At 38.9% G+C, this 19,342-nt stretch overlaps 1 protein-coding gene across 1 annotated transcript in view; it reads left to right on the top strand.

The window, feature by feature from the left end:
- ABCC4 (ATP binding cassette subfamily C member 4 (PEL blood group)) overlaps window positions 1-19,342 on the top strand; it is a 154,281-nt gene that overhangs the window by 16,933 nt on the left and 118,006 nt on the right. Inside the window, exons 5-9 of the mRNA XM_082305100.1 lie at window positions 4,922-5,011; window positions 5,458-5,621; window positions 9,817-9,942; window positions 12,695-12,944; window positions 16,806-16,910. Of these exons, the coding sequence (XP_082161226.1) occupies window positions 4,922-5,011; window positions 5,458-5,621; window positions 9,817-9,942; window positions 12,695-12,944; window positions 16,806-16,910 (735 nt within the window). The remainder of the gene's footprint in view (window positions 1-4,921; window positions 5,012-5,457; window positions 5,622-9,816; window positions 9,943-12,694; window positions 12,945-16,805; window positions 16,911-19,342) is intronic.

Here is a 19,342-nt window from a genome sequence, read left to right as displayed (position 1 = left end):
AAAATACAGTTATTTGTTATGTTCATGCTTGCAATTCCATTGAAGTTACTCGTTTGTAGAAATGTAATGCATGCTAATGTGTGTTAGACCTTAAATGTATATATGTGCTTTTGCTCTCTCTTTGGTAATATGGTGTCTAAATGGCAGCGTCAGTCCTCTTAGTGAAGGTGGTGAGTTAAATAGCGCTAAAGCCTAGGAGGAGCCGCTGATTTTCACCTGCTCCTGCTGTCGGAGGGGAGCCCCCCAGTTGCTGGTGGAAGGGTTGTGTGCTGGAGTGGTAAGAGGCTGTCAGCATACAGCAGGAGAGGGGCAGAGCTCCCAGGGGGTGCTGGCAGATACTCAGCCCTGCCTTTTCATCCCTGGGGAGGACGTTATGCTTGGCTGTCACCATCTGCTTCAGCGCTCTCAGTTGCCTGCGAGTTGCTTCACTGTCCAATTTCCAGTCCCCCTCCCTGGCCCTGTTGTGGTTAATGGTGGAATTTTTTTAATATTTTATTCCAGCAGTGCTGTAGAACTAGTGAGTTGCCTCCTTTGCGGGTCAGAGGGGCTGACCCCCCCCCTCAGGGCACCGGTCAGGTTAGTTCAGGGAGAGGCAGCAGTATGGTGGTACTGCTGCTGCCCACTCTGGGCTGGCGGGGATGCTCGGCGTCTTCAGAGGCAGGTCCCTTTAGTATCCCTCCTGCTTGGGAGGGGAGAAAGAGAGGAGTGGGCAGAGGAGAGATGGTTCAGAATCAAGCTGAGTCCTAAAGGTAGGGTAGAGCCATTTTTTAGTATCAATTACTGGTTTTACTGTGGGAGCACTGGAGTCCTTTATTAAAGCCAATGAAGTGTGAGAAGGGATGTACGTTCAGTAAGCTCTGGTCTCCTTGCTGTCTGTGTGTCCTGATCAAGAAATAGCTGTCCTCAACTACGGCCGCTGTCAGATGGGAAGTGGAACAAGAGAAGTTACGGATATTACCTACAGGAAGGAGTTGACCGACATCCAGGATGAAATGCTGGTCTTGGTGTGCTCTGGGGAGCAAACAACCCCGTTGTAAATGCCTGCTTCCCTCTTCTGAAGCTGTTGACAATACCCAAACCATTGAGCCTGTCTCTGCTTCCAAGCAGAAAGACCCTGCTGGGGATGCTGGAAGGGAAAATGCCCTATCTTTCTAGCTTTAGTGCTGCTAGAATAGTGACCTGCCAGTTCTTACCTCAGCAAAGAAGTTTGATTGAAGGATCAGGACTGCAAAGTTTCTTCAGAATGTAAAGAAATCCACGTTATTTTAATGATTAAACATAGGTATCACCCACTTAAGACAAACACCTATACTACTGGTATAGGTCGTGCATAGGTTTTGGGCAAAACAGTAAAGTGAGGACAGTAAAAAAGGCCCCATTTTAAGTGCTGATTGCTTTTCGTGCACATATTTATTCTCCTTCCTCTTCTGATACTTTAGAAATTGTCCTCTGGGAACTCGTCTCTAACATGGCACACTGCTTTCTTGTACATAAATATCTCTCTAAGGTATTAATTTACCAAACTGATTATCATAACACAGTTTGAAATTCATGAAATATGTATATAGCGATGTTGTTTGTTGCTGTGTTGGTATTAGCTTAGAAGCTTGGAAAAGAAATGCTCATAATGTGCACCCTTATTTCTAGAGATATGATTAAATGGAAAATTAATCTCCCCTCATCTCATGTTTACTCCTGAGGGTGAAGACTGAGGTCACAGCAGAACATTGATAAACTTTTCTAATCGTTTGTCTTTGTTATCTGAGGCTTATAGATAGGTCATACTTTCTCTTTATCCTCATATATGCTTTTGAAAGAATCTGGATGCTAATTTACCAGCACTTTTGCTGTGTTCGTTAATTGCTGTAGTAAATAAAAACTTGGATTTGCAAGGATGAGTGGGTTGGATGAGAGAGCATCCTTAACAGAGATCTTCAAATGCTCAAATTCTTAAGCTTTAGACTCTCCTTCATTTCCTGGAAAGTTAAAATCTTGTAGGCAAAAAGCCTATATTCAAATTCCGAGATGTTTTGTGGTCGGTAAGAAGTATTAGTGATGCATGCAGGAAGCCTGTAACAAAAATGAAAATGGAATCTGTCCCAGGAATCACAATCTCATGTTTTAAAACAAAAGGCTCCTTATGGGAGGCTGGTTTTTTTTTTTTTTGAAGACTTAACTTTTAGAAGTTCTTTGCGGTTCATGATAAACACTAAAGCAGTTTGAGCTGTGCAGTAGTTGGTTGAGACAGGAAGCAGCCAAAAAGGTGTCAGGAGTTATTTGACTGAACAGTTGTATTATTCCTTTCTATGGTCAGTTCTCCCTTTTTAATGTGCTTTTGAATTAACTATTTGGGGCAGGGAGAGATTAAAACACTGAGATGGGAGTACAGAAGGCAAGTAATGGCTAAAGACTTGAAATTGGGCCTGCGCAATTACATCTGGGGGGAAAAAAAAAGTTTAACCTAAGACAGGAAGCATACAAACCGCTCTCATTAGTTCATATAATTAAAACCTATTTTCCCTGAGAAAGTGAGCTTGCTGGGAAATACATCTGTATGGGAAGTTTGTAGACAGAAAATCAAGGAGATCTTTGTGCTGAAAACAGATAATTGGCAAATGTAAAATAAAATACAAATGCAAACTGTAGTTGCTTTTTAAAAAGGTGTGTGGCTCTAGATAATCCTCAGTAGTATTTCTTACCTTTGGAGTGAATTTATAAGTGTTATAGTCAAAGCAGTATTTAAAGCCAGAGTGTACGGGCTTTGGTTGGGACAGAGTTAATTTTCTTCATAGCAGCGCGTATGGTATCAAAATGAGACTTTTTGGTAGAAATCAGTTATATAAGTAAAACTGCTGCCTTGTGTCCAGTGTTTCCATTTCCTCCTGTATACTTTGCAGTCTAGACAGGTCCATTCAGCCAGGAAAACGTAAGGCATATTTCACTTAAAACAAACAAACAAACAAACAAACAAAAAAAGTCAGAAAGCAGTGCTACTTCAAAAGTAGTTTTGAAGCAGGAAGGGAAGAAAAGACTGAAGTGGCATTGCCACTGAGGTTGGAAATGGCTGTCCCTTCCTTGAGAAGACAAATCAGTCACAGACGAGCACCCTTCTTTTGGCTCAGATGCTTGCGTGGTTCCTCCTGGGACTGCCTTGGTCGAAATGAACTGGGCTAGTACGTTTTGAAACTGGTTTTGCTGCCCATGTGTGAAATAGCTAGGAAGAGGTCAGAAAGGTGACTCGGGTGGCGGGTCCGAGACAGACCCGGGCCGTGGGCCCCTAGCAAGACACCAGTGCGGTGTTCTCCTGGGTGGCGCAGGCAGACCTCAAATAGCAGATACGTCTGCCTCCTAAAGGAGCAGGTAGCAGTAGGTGCTGTAAACACACCCTGGTGGGGAACTTCTTCAAACACGCATCGCTTGAACTCCTATTATTGTGGTCTGTGGATATCTGACAGCTTTTTTAGGAGCTTATCAACCGTGATCTGTGGTGTGGAGGGAACATGATAGAAACGTGGATGTGCTGTGGCTGCATTACCTGCAGGCAGCTTTATGGGGGATTTCGGATGTATGAGAGACAAATGGCTTAAGACAGGGAATGAAGCAATGATTTTCTCAAATAATTAAATCTCGTCTCTTATATGCCCAGTATCCTAGATTTATTATTGGAATATCAGAGGAATTTCTTAGTGGAGTTTTAAGTGTTTCTGCCTGCTGGTTTCAATGAAGTTGGGATTCTCTCTGTGATTAATACCTTTGTAACCCAACAGTGAGGTGCAAGAAATGTAAAGCACTTTGTTTGAAATGATAATAGTACTTCGATGTCTGATGTTCTTGCACCTGATTTAAAATACTGAAACGATATTTTTGAAACAATTGGTGCTTTTCAGGTTAGGTTATTGATCAAAAAGGAATCCTAATAATAATAACTGTTTGGAGAGGGAGAAGTACATGTGCACCGCCTAAAAATATAAAGTGTTTTTGAGGAGTGAACTATTCCTGTTAGAAGAAAGCGTGTAACATGTTTTGTATATTTTTTTTTACTTGTGCTGCAAAACTGTGTTTTCTTTCTAGCAGGTGTAGAAGGAAGGAGGGTCTGTTATCTGCATCTTTGAGCTATTTCAGTTTGGATCTTTGCAGTAATGTTGAGACTGCGTATTTCCAGATGTGATTTTTTGGGGGGTATTTTATAATGACATACTATTTTCTACTGATTAACTTAATAATTAACCTATAAAAATATTTGATATTTACTCTTGTTGCTTTTCATAGCATGTGCTAAACTTCATTTAATATAATTCAGAAATCTTATGATTTTACAAGAGTTATTAACAAGGGAAATATTAATTTGTAAATGGATATTAACTCTTGATTTGCAAAGACAGAAAGCACAGTTTGCAGCGTTAGCAAAAACTGATAGTGTAAAATGAATAACTTGGGGTTTTTGTCTTCTGTCACGAATCTCATTCAAAACAGAATTCTTTCACTTGGCCAAACATTGTCCTGATTTTAATTTGGTCTTCAGGTGGAGTTTTCTGTTCCTGTTTTGAACAGGTGCTTATAATGTGGGGGAGAGCAATGCAAATGAAAAATTACAGGCTCTTTAGTTTTAGTAACTTGCTATGTTGGTATTTTCCCATTTTTAATCACTTCAGACATGAAGATAGTTATGGCACTTCCGTTCTCGCAGTCCTTCCCTAGACTTTTTTTTTATACTCTCTTCTTCAGGACTTTCTTTGGAATATTTAACCTAACCCACATGCTATCTAAGGTTCTTGGAACTATGGCCAGGTATTCTCAGGCAAAAGCTGAGATGTGCCTTCAGCTCTTGCCCCGGTACTGTATTTGTGTATTGAGTCTTCTGTGTATAGGTGTACTGTGCTCTGTAAGCTGTGACAATCTGAGACTGTTCTGACTTTTTTAGGCACTTCGTCTCAGTAACGTAGCTATGGCAAAAACTACCACTGGTCAAATAGTAAATCTGCTGTCAAATGATGTGAACAAATTTGATCAGGTAAGAAGTATTACAGATCTTTCCAAGGGGCTGAAGAAGTTGTGGGGTTTCAGTTAAGAAGTTTTTGTTTACAACTGGTGATTAAGTGTTTCTTACAAACATTTCTTCTAGTTCTCGAACATCATAGGAAGAGAAACATTCTCATAAAATATGGGAAGGAAAAAAATGCTTTCCCTCCCCTTTAAATATTTTCCTGCTGTTTTCCTAAGCTCAGAGAAATGTTGGCACATGAAGATTAAACAAAACCAGTGTCGTAATTTGCTTACTTTCTGGAGGTTAGGCACCTCCGTGTACATTTAGGTCTCTGAATCTGGTGCAGAATTCTTTCTCACTGGGTGCCTCAGTACCTGCTGCAGACAAAGGTTCTTCCTCAACTTTGTGTTATTAGGATTTAATTTTTCAGCTAAGACCAAAAGCTAATTTTTATTTCTTAACTATTTGCCTAGGTAACGATTTTCTTGCACTTCTTGTGGGCTGGACCAATTCAAGCTGTAGCAGTAACAGTACTTCTCTGGATGGAGATAGGCCCATCATGTCTTGCAGGAATGGCAGTTCTCATTATTCTTCTTCCTGTCCAGACCTGCATTGGGAGGCTTTTTTCTTCCCTAAGGTAAGGTTGCACGTGTTGGGCTGTAGGTATTTTTTGTCCTGGGTTTTAAAATGTACATACTGGAATGAGGTGGAGTACTGCTCTGAGATCAGCTTCTGTCTGGTGAGGTTTTTTGCATTGTCTTTTATCTTTGCTGATGTTTTTCATAGTCGCTAATGTGAGATTTCTGAATTCCTGTTTAGGGACTTGAAGTTGTCTGTCTTCCAGACGTGCTGAAAATATCTGCTACTCATTAGCTGTCCAGTATATTAAAAGAGTTGGGATACTTCTGTAGCTATCTTGCTGTAGATCTTGGCATAGAACTGTGTAACTCCTTGAGCTTTGCCTTCCTGCATTGATGCTTAGGGAGCAGTTACTACAAAGGCAATACTGTCAGTCCTGCCGTAAGTTTGACTTACTGGGGTGATATGGGCGTTGCAGCAGCAAGCTCTGAAGGTTTCATGTTCAAAGATCTTGCCCACTCGCCTCCAAGGCAAAGATGCAGAGAGGAAAAAGCGGAAGGAACTGAGAGAGAAAGGAAGAAAAAATTGTGATGGTGGTTTTGATGCCAGCTATGAGGTTTCTAACTGTAAGGTTCTAGGCTATGTAGATATAAAATGAGTTTGCAGTAATTTTTCATTATCAGACAAATTTAATTTGTTTTTCTGTGACTTCCCCCTAAAAAAAAAGACTTGTCTCAAGTGGGAATATTGAATTGTCTTCAATGTTCTCGCTTCCTAACTTTCTTTTTCTTTTGTAATTAATCATGTTCTACTTATATCATGAGTTTACAAATGGCTTTTGCATCTAAATGGGAATATTTTTTTTTCCTGTACTGTCTCCATATATGCTTCGTAGTCTTATGCATCTTTGTTGCATTTGTATTCAGGGTGAATGGGTTCCTTCTAGCTCTTTGGATAAGTAAAACTTCTTTTAGTAAGTTACTGTTGTTTTCAAGTTGTATTTTAAGACAAGTTTTCCAGACTGTCATTGCCATTGCATGGCTAGATATGAAGAGAGAGCTGAGAATTCCAAAACAAGACCAACTCGTAGACTTCCTTCTGTTTGTAACCTCTGTGATGGTCCTCAGTTATTATGCTCACGTACTGTTTCTCAAATAATGAGCCATTCAGTGTTCTCTGTCAAATTCTTAGTTTTTTTTAATGATAAAACCTGTTTGTAGAACACTTCCAATCTATTCTTACATGTGCATTTTCACTGCATGTGTAATATGCATGCATAAGTATCAAGCTACTTCACTGTTGCTTTTTTTGAGTTTTAAGTTTTTGAGGTTTTGAGCTTTGAGTCAATAGTTAAAATACTTAGCACTTAACGAGTGCCTTATCCATGGTGGTAAGCATTATTATCCCCATTTTACAGATGGGAAACTGAGGCACAAAGAGATTAAGGGACTTGTCCAGGGTCAGACAACAAGCTGACAATAATCTCTTCTTGAAGGTATGTATTTTAAAAGTTAATCAGTGGCAGTGTAATGTTGTTTGGGTTTTTCCCCCATTCATTAACAGCCACTTGTTTGGATGCAGTGCAAGCGAAAGAATTTGTTAACCAGAAAAACTTTTGCTTGCCTACATGTGCACAGATCTTTGTATTTGTGAATAGAAATGGATAGTGAACAGAAGGAGTTAATGGAAAAACTGAAGTGGATTCCAGCTCTGTAATGATGAGTGTGTTCACATGACAATTACTGGGAATCTGCATGGATTTAAGGAAATCAGCCTATGAAGAAGTAATTTAAAGATTAAAGCTTTGCTAAAATCCAGGCATGCTCAGTGTGGCAGCTAATTTGTGCTGTTACTCAGCATTGTAGTTGTGACCCGGTCTTGTAAACACATATGTACGCACAGTTTATGATGCAAGCGTTAGCTTCAGTGCTGTAGGAGTTTGCAGGAACGGATTCAGTATCCTATGGAATGATATACGCTGTATTATGCGGTATTGCTTTTACCTGCACAAGTACTAGAAGTTTTACAAAATACACATGACCTAATATATTATTTGAGAAATAGTTCAATTATTGGACTGAGGACTATTTTATATATATTTATTCACAAGAGCTCAACACTTTTACTGCTTAGCCATGCAACTGCAATATTCTCATTTAAAGCCCTTTTAGGTTTTTTTTAGGAGAAAAACTATGTGGAACTGTTGTGTCAGACCTGATTAAAACTCATCAAATACGCCTCACGAAAGCAAAAAGGAATTCTGCAGCTTGCTTAATTTAGAATGGTTATTAGCATCATAGAGGTGACGTCTCAGACACTTGAAGAATTTTCAGGTCCTTTCCTATTGTGCTCTTAAGCATGCTATGTGAGCATGTGTTTCACAGTCGTCCTGGTCTGCATGTACTCTGAACTGAATACTTTTGAAACTAGGGACCTGTCTTCCTCTGCTGTAAATTGCCATCAGAGCACTGGAATTCTGTGTACTTAAAACCATTATATAATATCTCTGAAACTGTGTCTTCTGGTGTGTATGTACAAAATATGCTTTTTGCAATGTAGAAGAGTGTAACTTAAAAAAAAAAAACAAAGAAAAATACCCCCCCATACCCTCTTGAACATTTTAAAGCAATTTGAAAGAGGATGGTTACTGTGATGCCATTTCAGTGGGAAAACTGAAAAATTGGTGTATGAGAACTATAGCCTTTTTGATTCACACCATTTAAAAAAGAAACCTCCGTTAACTTTATTATTTTGAATCATCTTCAACCTTCTGTTATCTGGAGACCAAGTCTGGAAGTTAGGTCTGAAAGGTGACTGTTTCAAAAGATTGCAGGTGAGAATTGTTGTTTGCTGCTGCAGAGACATGAACAACACATGCTAAATTTTGCCTTTTGCAGTGATGGTGTGTGTATGGGGAAGAGGGGATGAGTCCTCACATTCTTTGAGGAATTTTTCTTCTTTTACTGTTTCTTTTTGGAAAAGGAAAAGAGGACTTCAAAATGATAATCTCGTTCCATGTCAGTACGGTTGGTTTAGGCTAAGCTATCTTCCTCAGTCTTAATAAGAAGCCTTGATTGTATTAGGGCCAAGTTTCTACATTTCTTTTGTCAGTTTTCTTGTATAAATATTTCCTAATACCCTGCTTCAGCCATCCCAATGTTTATGGAATGCTGGTGCTGAGAAGTTTTTTTTTTAAAATGACAAGCAGGTGCCTGAAATTCTTTCTACTTAAGTGCTTTAAACATGGCTATTTCTTCCAGAGCATCAGAGAAATCTTACAGGGAGCAGGTTAAGCTGACAAAACCCAGCCACTCTCTCTAAACAGCTTTTTTTTTTTTTTTTTTTTTTTTTTTTTTAAATATGATCTCTGAATCTTAACTTTCATTGGTATATAGAAAAATAAGTAATTTAGCAGGAGATGGTATGTTCTATCAAAATAAGGCCTACCATAGCTCATTATGTGCGAGGTATGTTTGTCTACATGAATGAATTCAGAATTGTAATAGGCTTTATTAGCATGGTGTATGCATTCATTACATGGCTTCTAACTTGCAATGCTTTTTTCCTAATTAAAACTGTGACTTTATTATTTAATTATATATTTTTCCAATTTGTTCATTAGTGCAAACATAATGTGGGACCAAAATAGATATATTTAGTGGTAATTACAATTAATGCTTAAATAATATTTATTTATTAAACTAAACCATATCTAGATTGGCTCTCCTAAATTATAGCTCATGTACTGTTAGTAAGTAATCTTTGCTTCAACTAGGGTTAATCTTCAAAAGACACAAGTGGAGGCCAGTTTCTTTAACAACATCAAGAGAGCCTTATGAGAAGGGTTATTTTGGTATTTCAAAACCATTTCTAAAAGTAGTTTTCTGATTTTCGTTTAGTTCTAAATCTAATATTTGTAAGGTTTTTTTATTTGAGGGGGGTTTTTTTGTACACTAATGTGTTGTTTAAGGAATACCATGTGTTTGTGCAAGCTGACATATAATTCTGAACACTGAATCAACTTGCAGTTCCCTGAGAACAGGGAATACCAGGAATACAGACATACCAAGTCTGTCTGCTATGTGTCAGCTTTAAGATATGGGTTTGGGAAGACTCTTTAATGCAATTACGATTACATGAATCCTCTTTACAAGGAAAAGCAAAAACTTCATTAATATGAGTATGCTATGCAATAGTAAATAGTCTCTTCTTCTTTTGAGAATCTGAGAATTTTTACTTTGTGCTATTTACAGAAGCAAGACAGCTGCCTTAACAGATGTCAGGATTAGGACCATGAATGAAGTCATAAGTGGTATGAAGATAATAAAGATGTATGCTTGGGAAAAATCATTTGCGGAACTTGTGAATGGTTTAAGAAGGTAATCCTGGAAAGATACAGCTTGGTATATGATCTAAATCTGTTTCCATTTTTTTACATGTCAATAAGTGCATTATTTTGTGCTTTACAGTGCAGTTTACTTGAACTTCTTTGGCTTTTTTTTTTTTTTTTAAACTTTTTATAGAAAGAGCAAAGGAATGAAAATATATCCTAAGGGGACAGAAAAAGAAAAAAAAACTTCGATATTTATAAATTCTAGGTTTTTTAATGCTTCCTTTTATGGTTGTGTTTAAAACCAGCAACTAATAAACTGTAGTAGTTGTAACTGAACAATTTAATCCTCACAGTTCTGTAAAGTAATACCAAGGAACCAATAAGCAGACATTTCCCTTCTGAGAAGTATATGGAATCTGACTTTGTCCTAAATGACAGCATGCTGGGGTAGTACTCTGCTTCCCTTTTCTGCTTTTTGAAGTATCACTCAAGCCATCTGGGAAGGGTGGAGGGGAGAAAGACAGCAGCTCAGAAATTCCCTAGTTGTTCAACTGGCAAGGACAGCTGAGTTTGGTATCCTAACACATTTCATTTCAGAGGTCCATCAGCATCTGATTAAAACTTACTCATAAATTCGACTTTCAATCAATATTTGTGCTTTTACTTGACAGTATAAGAGCATTCAGTGCTAAAGGATAACTGTAGGAGTTCAGGTGCATATTCCTCATAGTCTAGTTTTCATGTTATGTCCCTCTCCAGCGTATGAGTAGAAGGTTGTTACCCTGCTGTAAATTCTCTCTCTTTTTTTAATTTGGAATTCCTTTACATCTATGTGCAGGCTTGCAAACTTTGCTAATGTTCCCTGAGACGTTTCTTCCCACGCACATAATCGTTTCCTCCTTCAGATTATAGGATCCTGTGCTGATTGAATGTTCTTGATTGATTGAAAGCTTTGCTCTCTTGCTTGGAGCCAGAGAGGATACTTCTTTATTGAAAGCTTTCTCAGTGGGCATATTCACATCACTAAACTTTAGATTTCCAAGTTCAACACCCCATTAGGATTAGAGGCTTCCTTTTTAATGATGGAGAGAAATAAGCTCTTCCAAAACACATCTTGAGCCCTTTTCCTTTTCTTTAACTGCACTGTGGAAAACTGTAGTTAAGAGTCTTAAATTCAGCCAGGTGATTTATTGCCCAGTGTTTCCACAGTGGCCCTTGACAGTTGCTAAGACGACATCTGAACTCCTCTGTTGCTCTTTTTTCCTGTGGCTGTCCGTATTAGTTTCATTTTATATAACTCCGTGCCTTAAGACGGTGTAGTATATTATATACAGCCTGCGGGTAGGCTGTAATTTATCTGATATTTATGGAGAGTAGCACAAAGAACTTGCTGATTATCCACAGATAGTGAGAGGATTATTAAGGATTATTAGAGGCTGGGAAAAGAGTTTCATCCAGGATTGTAGAAGTAATTGAATTAGACCCAATTCAAATAGTTTACATACAAATGTTCTTTCACTGTACTCTGGAGATCAGAGATTGTGAGCCCTTAAGCTGAAAAAATAAGTCTTTGAAACTCTCTGAAATTCTGTTAATTCAGCCAATTTGGCAAGTGTAGTGGGAAAGTTGCTTAACTAGTTTTCCAGCAGCGCATCCTACATCCTTCTCTCCATTAAGTGAGGGCTTAATTTACTTCAAATTGTATAATCATAACTCGAGTTTCTAATCTTAGTATATGATTTTCCCTGAGAATTGCCAGAATATTTGGGATGAGAAATTAGGAATCGTTTCAGGATATTATAGTCTATATTATTTCAAGCAGATAAAATTAGAATATATGGGGAAGGAGTAAGTTATTATGGCTCTCTTGATAAAGAAAAACTATTATTTTAATAAGAAGTTAAGCCTGATGGCATCCACATTGTCGACAGTGCAGTAACGTTTTGAGGATTGGACTTGATGAGTCATTTAGAAGTGGAAACTGAAATTTAACTGAAGTGGAAATTGAAAACATACGCATCAGCAGCTTTTCAGTTGCTGGAGGGAGACTTATGTGTCTGTGCAGTACTTCTATCACTATTTAGCTCGAGTAATGGCTGGCAGAACAATTGGCCTCACAGATCAGTATTTTCTGAATTACAAACCAGAATTCCCAGAGCAAAAGAAGCCAGGAGCAGGGTCCAAATGGGGAAGGATTTAGACTGAGATCAAAGGAAATACTACAGATCCTGTGATCCAGCTTGAGGAGCAGCAGCTGAATAATGCCAGATACTAGGGCCATGGGTGATCTCTTGATCTTTTGGAAGTTGCCCTATTTTTTCAGCTGCAGAGTATGTGTTGGTCTTATCAGGAGTTTTGTGACTGAACTCTACTGGATTTTGATATTGGAAGGATAAGGAGTTTGTGGGTGCTTGGCAGAGGTTTTTTCATCTTTGCTCTTGTACACAACCCAGAAAGATTCAAAGCAGGTTAGAATCTGAATTAAAATACTAGTTTGACCGAAGCAGAAATAAAGAGTATTTTGGTTTTCTGTCTCTGAAAAATATTATATTTAGTATCTTAGTAGCCATAGAAAACAATTAATTTTCCCCACTCAATTTCGAAGCCTTTTAAATTCTCTTTTGTTATTTACCATGTAACATACTTTCTTTACAGTTCTTTACATACGAGTTGGGGTGGTGCAAGGGGAGGAGAAAGGATATGAGTAAGATCCTGGGAGTGGGTTTCCCCTCATCCTATTGTTGAGGGCAACTGTAATGAGAGAGATTGATGTAATTGTTTATATTTTGCATTTTTAGGAAGGAGATTGCCATGGTTATGAAAAGCTCCTACCTTCGAGGACTGAACTTAGCCTCTTTCTTTGTGGCAAGCAAAATAACAGTGTTTATGACTTTCATGGCATATGTACTACTTGGCAACGTTATCTCTGCAAGTCGGGTGTTTGTTGCAGTGTCCCTGTATGGTGCAGTAAGACTGACAGTAACTCTGTTCTTCCCCGCGGCTGTTGAGAGAGTATCCGAGGCAGTGGTTAGCATACGACGAATCAAGGTATGGTTATGGATTTGAATGGTATGTGGATTTCTTCTCTTACTCTAACATTGTTTCAATGTCACCAACAAAAGCAGACTTATTTTAGTTTTGCAGTTTGGGATTTTTCATGAAATAACCTCTTTTGAAAACTGAATGTGTTGCTGTGTGTGCCTGTGCAAAAACACAACATGCACTGTAAGGCAGTAGGAGAAAAGTGTACATGCAAAGAGGTGTTGTAGACATCTTTGAAGTAAGAGGAACGTGTACAGGTATACAGGTGTGTTGGGATTGGGAGCTGGAGGACAAAGCAGGCAGGTGGGAGCTGTAGGATTGATTTTCCATGTGCGCTGCACTACCCTGTCAGCTACAGAGGACAGATGGGAGCCTTAGCTGGTGTCTTGTGGCTGCTTTCAATACTGGACCGAAGACTCAACTTCAATAAGGATGAATATCAGTAATGCTGCTGGTTTTGGCAGATGGACTTTATTTTGTTTGGTTTGCTGTGTGTAGTGTGTGTTGTGAATAAAATAGTCATGTTTGCTGTATATACCAATACTTTAGCATAAAGTACAAGAGCAAAAGACTCAAATGCAAAATGCATTTTGAATTTAAAACTTAAAAAATCCCAAATTGCTGGGTTATCAAAATACAGAATTAAAGCATGTCAGCCATTTTAGAACTTAATTTTGCAAAAAACCTCAGGTTAATCTAGTCTACAATAGGGAAAACACTTTAGATGTAATCATATGGCTTTGCGTAGTGTCACTATGCCATTTGTTGATGAAAGTAGCTAAAAATCTCCTATTTTATTTTCTTCTCCATGTGCTTGAATATAATAAACCAAGTTTTTTTGTTGATAAATTTTCTAACTGTACTAAGCCTGCACAAAAAACTATGTATTAAACACATAATCTTTGCACTTCAGAGAAGCATTTTGTAAAAGTTGATGCGAATGGAGTTAGAGGTTAATGTGTGAAAATCGTTACCGCAGCAATATTGTAGGCATTACCATTTATTATTACTGCTTAAACTAAACCATGGGAGGGGAGAGAAGTGCTCGGGATACTGGATGTTGCACACTGTCTTTTCTGTTCTCTCATATACTCTGTGTTCAGCTGCACGGCAGTGCTCTTTCAAGGGATCTTTCAAGCTGTGCAGGTCGAGAGACATGAATGGCTGAAAAAGATGCCTTGGGAGCAGGAGAATGGCACTTGAGCAGAGGCAGTGACGATCTGTTCCTTTTTTTTCTCTTGTCTCTGTTTCCAGCATATCCTAGTGGTCGCATGATTTTGCTTCTGACAGCTGGCTCCAGCTCCTTTGCGTTTATGATTCCTTAAGGATGGTTTTTGGAAACCAGCTCCAGAATTGAGGTTCATTGGGCAAAGAATTGTTCTAATGAATCTGTAGCATCCTTGATGCCGTCACCAACTTCTTAGCTTTCATTTCCCAAACTGTTTCAGGGTTGGACATTTTGCTACTGAATGACAAGATGCTGCCTGACCAAAGATGTGTTATTGAAATATAAATAAATGGAAAGGAATTAAGGAGAAGAGAGTAGGAAATACAGAAAAAAAATTACTAAGGCAATGGCTAGGTATATTTGGGCAAAACTGAAAATGTATTTTTTTAAGAAGGTGCTTTCCCTTTGGTTTTGTGGTACAAGTGAGGTTTCTGCACTGATCTTGAAGTATGCTCAGATGGGAGAAGGAAGCAGGAGATGCTATGCTCCAGGTGACAATAAAGAATTATAGTCAAATAGGAAGCATTAGCCTTTCCTCCATATTCATTTGTACATACATAAGAACTGTGTGGCAAAAAGAATAGTGGTTTCCTTATTGTGTTTTTCACCTAAGCTCTCTTTTCCCCTTATCCTAGCTACGCATCTCAGAGCTGGTCTGCATCTCTTGAACCTCATTCACTCTTTCGTGGTGGCGTAATAGGCTCAAGGTCACCTCGTGAAACGAAGTGAGAGTGGTTGTTTTTCAGAGGGTTATTTTGACAGACATGCAGAAAAGAGGATAAGTTTCAGCTGTGTACAAAAGATAGAGGTTTCTCTTTCAAGGACACAGTCACATCTCAAGCTAATGTTTGCTTCTCGGCATCCTGTGGATGGTAGCAACTTTATTTTTCTCTGCGTGGAAGATTATTAAGTACTAAAAGAATGGAGGAATGTTTTAAGAGAACTTAAAGAGTCTCTAAGGCTTAAGTTATTTATTGCATTTGAAAGTTTTATTTCTAGTGTTGATTTTTTTCCCCCCATGGTTTAAAATTCATGGTGTTAACCATGTAATTTTTTTCTTCATTTGTACTGGTTTTATTTGAAATCTTCCATATGTGATACTGTAACATTTTTGAGTTAAATGGCTAGCTAGGATTTATACCTGTGGTGAATGCTACTGCTAGAAGAGAAATTCCTGGTAAACTCAGAAACAACGACTCCTTGCTTGTAACTGCTGGTATTTCAGCCATCATCTAAATCCAAATCACACTTCTGAGGTCTTTTCTCAAGCCGCACACCCCAGTACTGATTTAGGCTGTGTCTGGAGTTTCTTTCCCTGCCTACCACTCTCTTGTCCCGAGTTCTCTTTTACACACGTACCCATTTGCGCCTGCCTATCTAAAACAGCGCTCAGCGATACTCACCTGCCAGAGAGCTCAGGCGTGTGTGGCTTTGCGCTTCTGCCTTTTGGTGGAGATAAATCTGTATGTGCATTGAGTTTGCGGGCTGCTGCGTTGAAACGCTTGACTTCTCACCGCTCTCTGAAACGATACCCGCCAGCGGGAGTTTGAGCAGTACCTCGGGGCCTCTTAACACCTAGCCAGTACCCTTCCTGCCCTCCCCTGGCTCCCGGCATCCTCCTCCTCCTTCCTCTCAGTTACTGACTTCCCCGAGTCTTCAGCAGCTGCCTCACGCTGCAGACTGTTAGCTCAGCACTTGTCAACTGGTCTCGGCTTCTAAGATCAAGACCTTCCTTCTTTTCTCAAAGTGTTGTCTGCTAGAGCCTATTTAAGGCCTTTGTGCTCTGCGAGTCAAAGCACGATGGAATTTTTCTCGTTTTGTCTTAAAATTGTGGTAACTGTTATCCTGGAAAGTTTTCTCTAGAATTTGCCCCTTTCCTTTCTAAACATGTTTGAGCTATTATAATCTAGCATCAAGCAAGGTGTGCTAGAAGTGTGGCTGTGGTGCAAAAGTGCATGTTTATGCAACTTGAAGGAAAGGTTCTTTGACTGGGATATAATGTAGAAGTACAGCAGTGAAAATGCAACGAACCAGTTACACAGGCGTAAGCAATTTTTTTTTGTTGTTAATGCCTTGGACTTTAAAAGGAGGAGAGGTTCAGGTAGTGTTCTGCAGCCTTTTTGTCGCTTGCAGAATGCCTAATAGGGACAGTGGACAGCTGCTTACCGTGTCGTCATTGTTCTTCCAAGCAAAACAACGTAAGCCTCTACCATCAAAGCAGTGGAATGGCGAAGTGTTGCAGTGAGGGTTTCACCTCTTCTGCATGGGAAGAGGGAGTCAAACAATTGTAAGATTTGTCAGTATTTTAAGGAGAAGACAGGGCGGGTTCTTAAGGTCCATTTGCTTCAGGAGTTCTGTTTTATTGAGCAGGTGGTTATTAGAGTCCTGTAGTACTTTTATGCTATTAAATCTGCACTTTTTTGGGGGGTGGGGTGGAGACAGTAGAGGTACACTGTTGAAGGAGTTGCGCATTGCTTTGAAAATGTAATTCCTTGATCGGTTTGTGGTTGTTGTTGTTGTTGTTCCCCTCCCTCCCCCCAGTTAATGGTTCTGTATGCTGCCTCCAAAAACGTGCTTGGGTTCCTTTCCTGCTCTCAGTCTCACATTAGGCAATATCCTGTGCTTTTCTTTTATTGCAGAACTTTCTGATACTTGATGAGGTCTCACACTTCAAGCCGCAACTGCATGGTAATAATGAGAATGTCATTCTTCATGTTCAGGATTTGACTTGCTATTGGGATAAGGTAAATTTACTTCTACTAAATGTAAAGTATATTGGCACTGCAGGCATTTTAAGTCTAAAAAGCAGTATGTCTATGTATAGTGTGCTGATGTTTTGTATTCCATCTTTTGTGTATGAGAATCCTTTTAGTATGTTAAGCTAACTCTGTAGAATAGTACTGAAAACACTATCAAGTGCATCTTAAAAGTAGCTATTCCTGAATATTATACTAAATGAAAATCCATGCCTTTCTCTGTGAAAATACCTCTTGTTATTAAACAGCACTGTACTGTAGCCAAGATACTTAAATTGGAATTGAGGACAGACAGCACAGTAAGGTGGGCCTTAGTGCATGAGTTTTTTTTCTGTGAACTGAATGCTGATCAGTCCATTAGTCTAGAACCAGTACAATATTATACTTCTCATAACAGATTTGAAAGCTTCAGAGACTGGTCTGCATGTATTTGTTACTCTGGTATTTTAATTGAGACTGTTCAGCTACAAATTGTTCTCTGCTTAAAATGCACGAAAACCACTGAAATGACTAGAAAAAGGGACAATACACAGGTGATAAATCTGTTATGTATCCTTTTCTGTAAGAAAGGCAAAGATTGACTGTTGTTTCTGTTTTAAAACTGCAGTTGCTATGGGTAAGCAGTAATTTGTGATGAATTGGAGCTATTGCAAGTATTCTTGTGCAAGGGAAGCTTCCGTCTCCGTAAGAAATGCTGGAAGCTCTGCAAATGAGTTTTGCATATAAATGTAATGCAAATAAGACAGGTCACATATTTCCCTTTATATACCCTCTTCCCCTACATGTGCTGTGTCCCAAGGAAGGTAAAGTGTGAAAACATATGTGAGGATCTACCGCCTCCTCCTCCTCTTCCTCCCCCTTCTCCTCCTCAGCTACAAAAAATTACTATATTATTGTGCTTTACTTTTTCAGAGTTGTCTCTGTGACAAATCTTTCCGAGACATTGAACAAATTTTTAAGAATTAATTGATATGAAAAACTTAATGGTGAATACATTCTAATGCAAAATAGAATGTATTTCTTAGCTTTGTTTTCTTCCCAAAGCAACATTGGTACTGCTGTTAACAATTTATAGGAAATGGTTGCATAATATGCCCATAAAACACCTTGGGTTTTTTTTTCATGAGTTGTTTATATTGCATAAAGCAGGGCAGCATGACTGGAATTACTGGTTTCCTTTCGATTTAAAAAAAACCCAAACCAACAAACCACCCACTAAACTGTTACTGTAATTTTCATTTTGATATTTAATTGCAGTGTGCATGGGAGAAGAATAGTTCTCCCAGAACTTTTAAGAGCTGCTCAGAAAGTTTCTCTTATATACTCTTACAATGATGCAAAATAATTTTATAGAGTTGCTCACTGAAAAGATGACGAGTTCTGAGAGAGAGGAGTTATAAAAGGAATAATAAAAATATGCTATCCTTTGTCAAGTAATGACTTAGCTTGCTACCCTGACTAGGCCTCTCAAGGCTCTTTGGGTCTTTGTACAGACACCGTACAGCTGGATGGTAATTTTTTTAATTTTTAAAGATTGTGAGCCAAAAGAGATACTAAAAAAAGCAACAACCCACAAATCCAAAATCACTGGAAGTAAAAAAGGGATTATTAGCTAGACTTCTAGGAAAACAACCTAACATGGTGTATTACAGTTTATCAAAAGATAAACAAAGCCAATTAATTCATGGTCACACTCTTGTTTTACTAAGGCAAGTATTATCTTGAGTCCCACAGGCTAGTCTGATACCAGCACAGAACTAGGGATTCTTCAGTACGGGTTTTTACTGATGTGCCTTAAGTTTACAGAACAGTCTGTCTGCTCAACCAAGCAACTTCAGATTTAAAATTAAGGCATTTGAACAGAGGCCAAATTTATCCTTTGCAATTTTAGTCACTTAAATGAGGAGCCGAAGCAGCATAGTACTTCTGTGCAATATATGATCTCTGTATCCTTTAGATGGGATGAATTGCATCTTTCTCTTGACTGTAGGATGCGTAAGGTCTGCCCAAGCTCCCCTAAGGAGCTGCTGCCCCTGAAGGGATCATTCTTGTGTCCTTCTGTCCTCGCACTCTGTGTCTCTGTTCCCTCCCTTGTGCTGGTGCCAATGCTTGTATGTACGATCCTGTGGTGAATCAGTTCAGAGGGATAAAGCAACAGAAAATGAATCACTTTTAATGCGATTTGTTTTCTGATAGCTGAGTCCCATGAACAACCCGTCTGCAAGGCTAGGCCATGAGAAGTGGCAGAAGAAGGGAAGTGAAAGATGCGAATAGTTGACAGGGCACAGGGGAGCTGGGACATTTGTGGTAATGAGCTGTCAGATGAACGTTGCTGTAATATTAGTCTGTGCTCTAATTTGAGTGCCTCGGTTTAGTGCCTAAAAATAGGCGTGATGAATTCAGGACAAATTGTCTTTAAT

Source organism: Platalea leucorodia (assembly GCF_965183815.1).
Source record: "Platalea leucorodia genome assembly, chromosome: 2".
NCBI lineage: Eukaryota > Metazoa > Chordata > Aves > Pelecaniformes > Threskiornithidae > Platalea > Platalea leucorodia.
The sequence above is the reverse complement of the archived record's forward strand: the minus strand, read 5'-3'. Positions and strand labels throughout refer to the sequence as shown.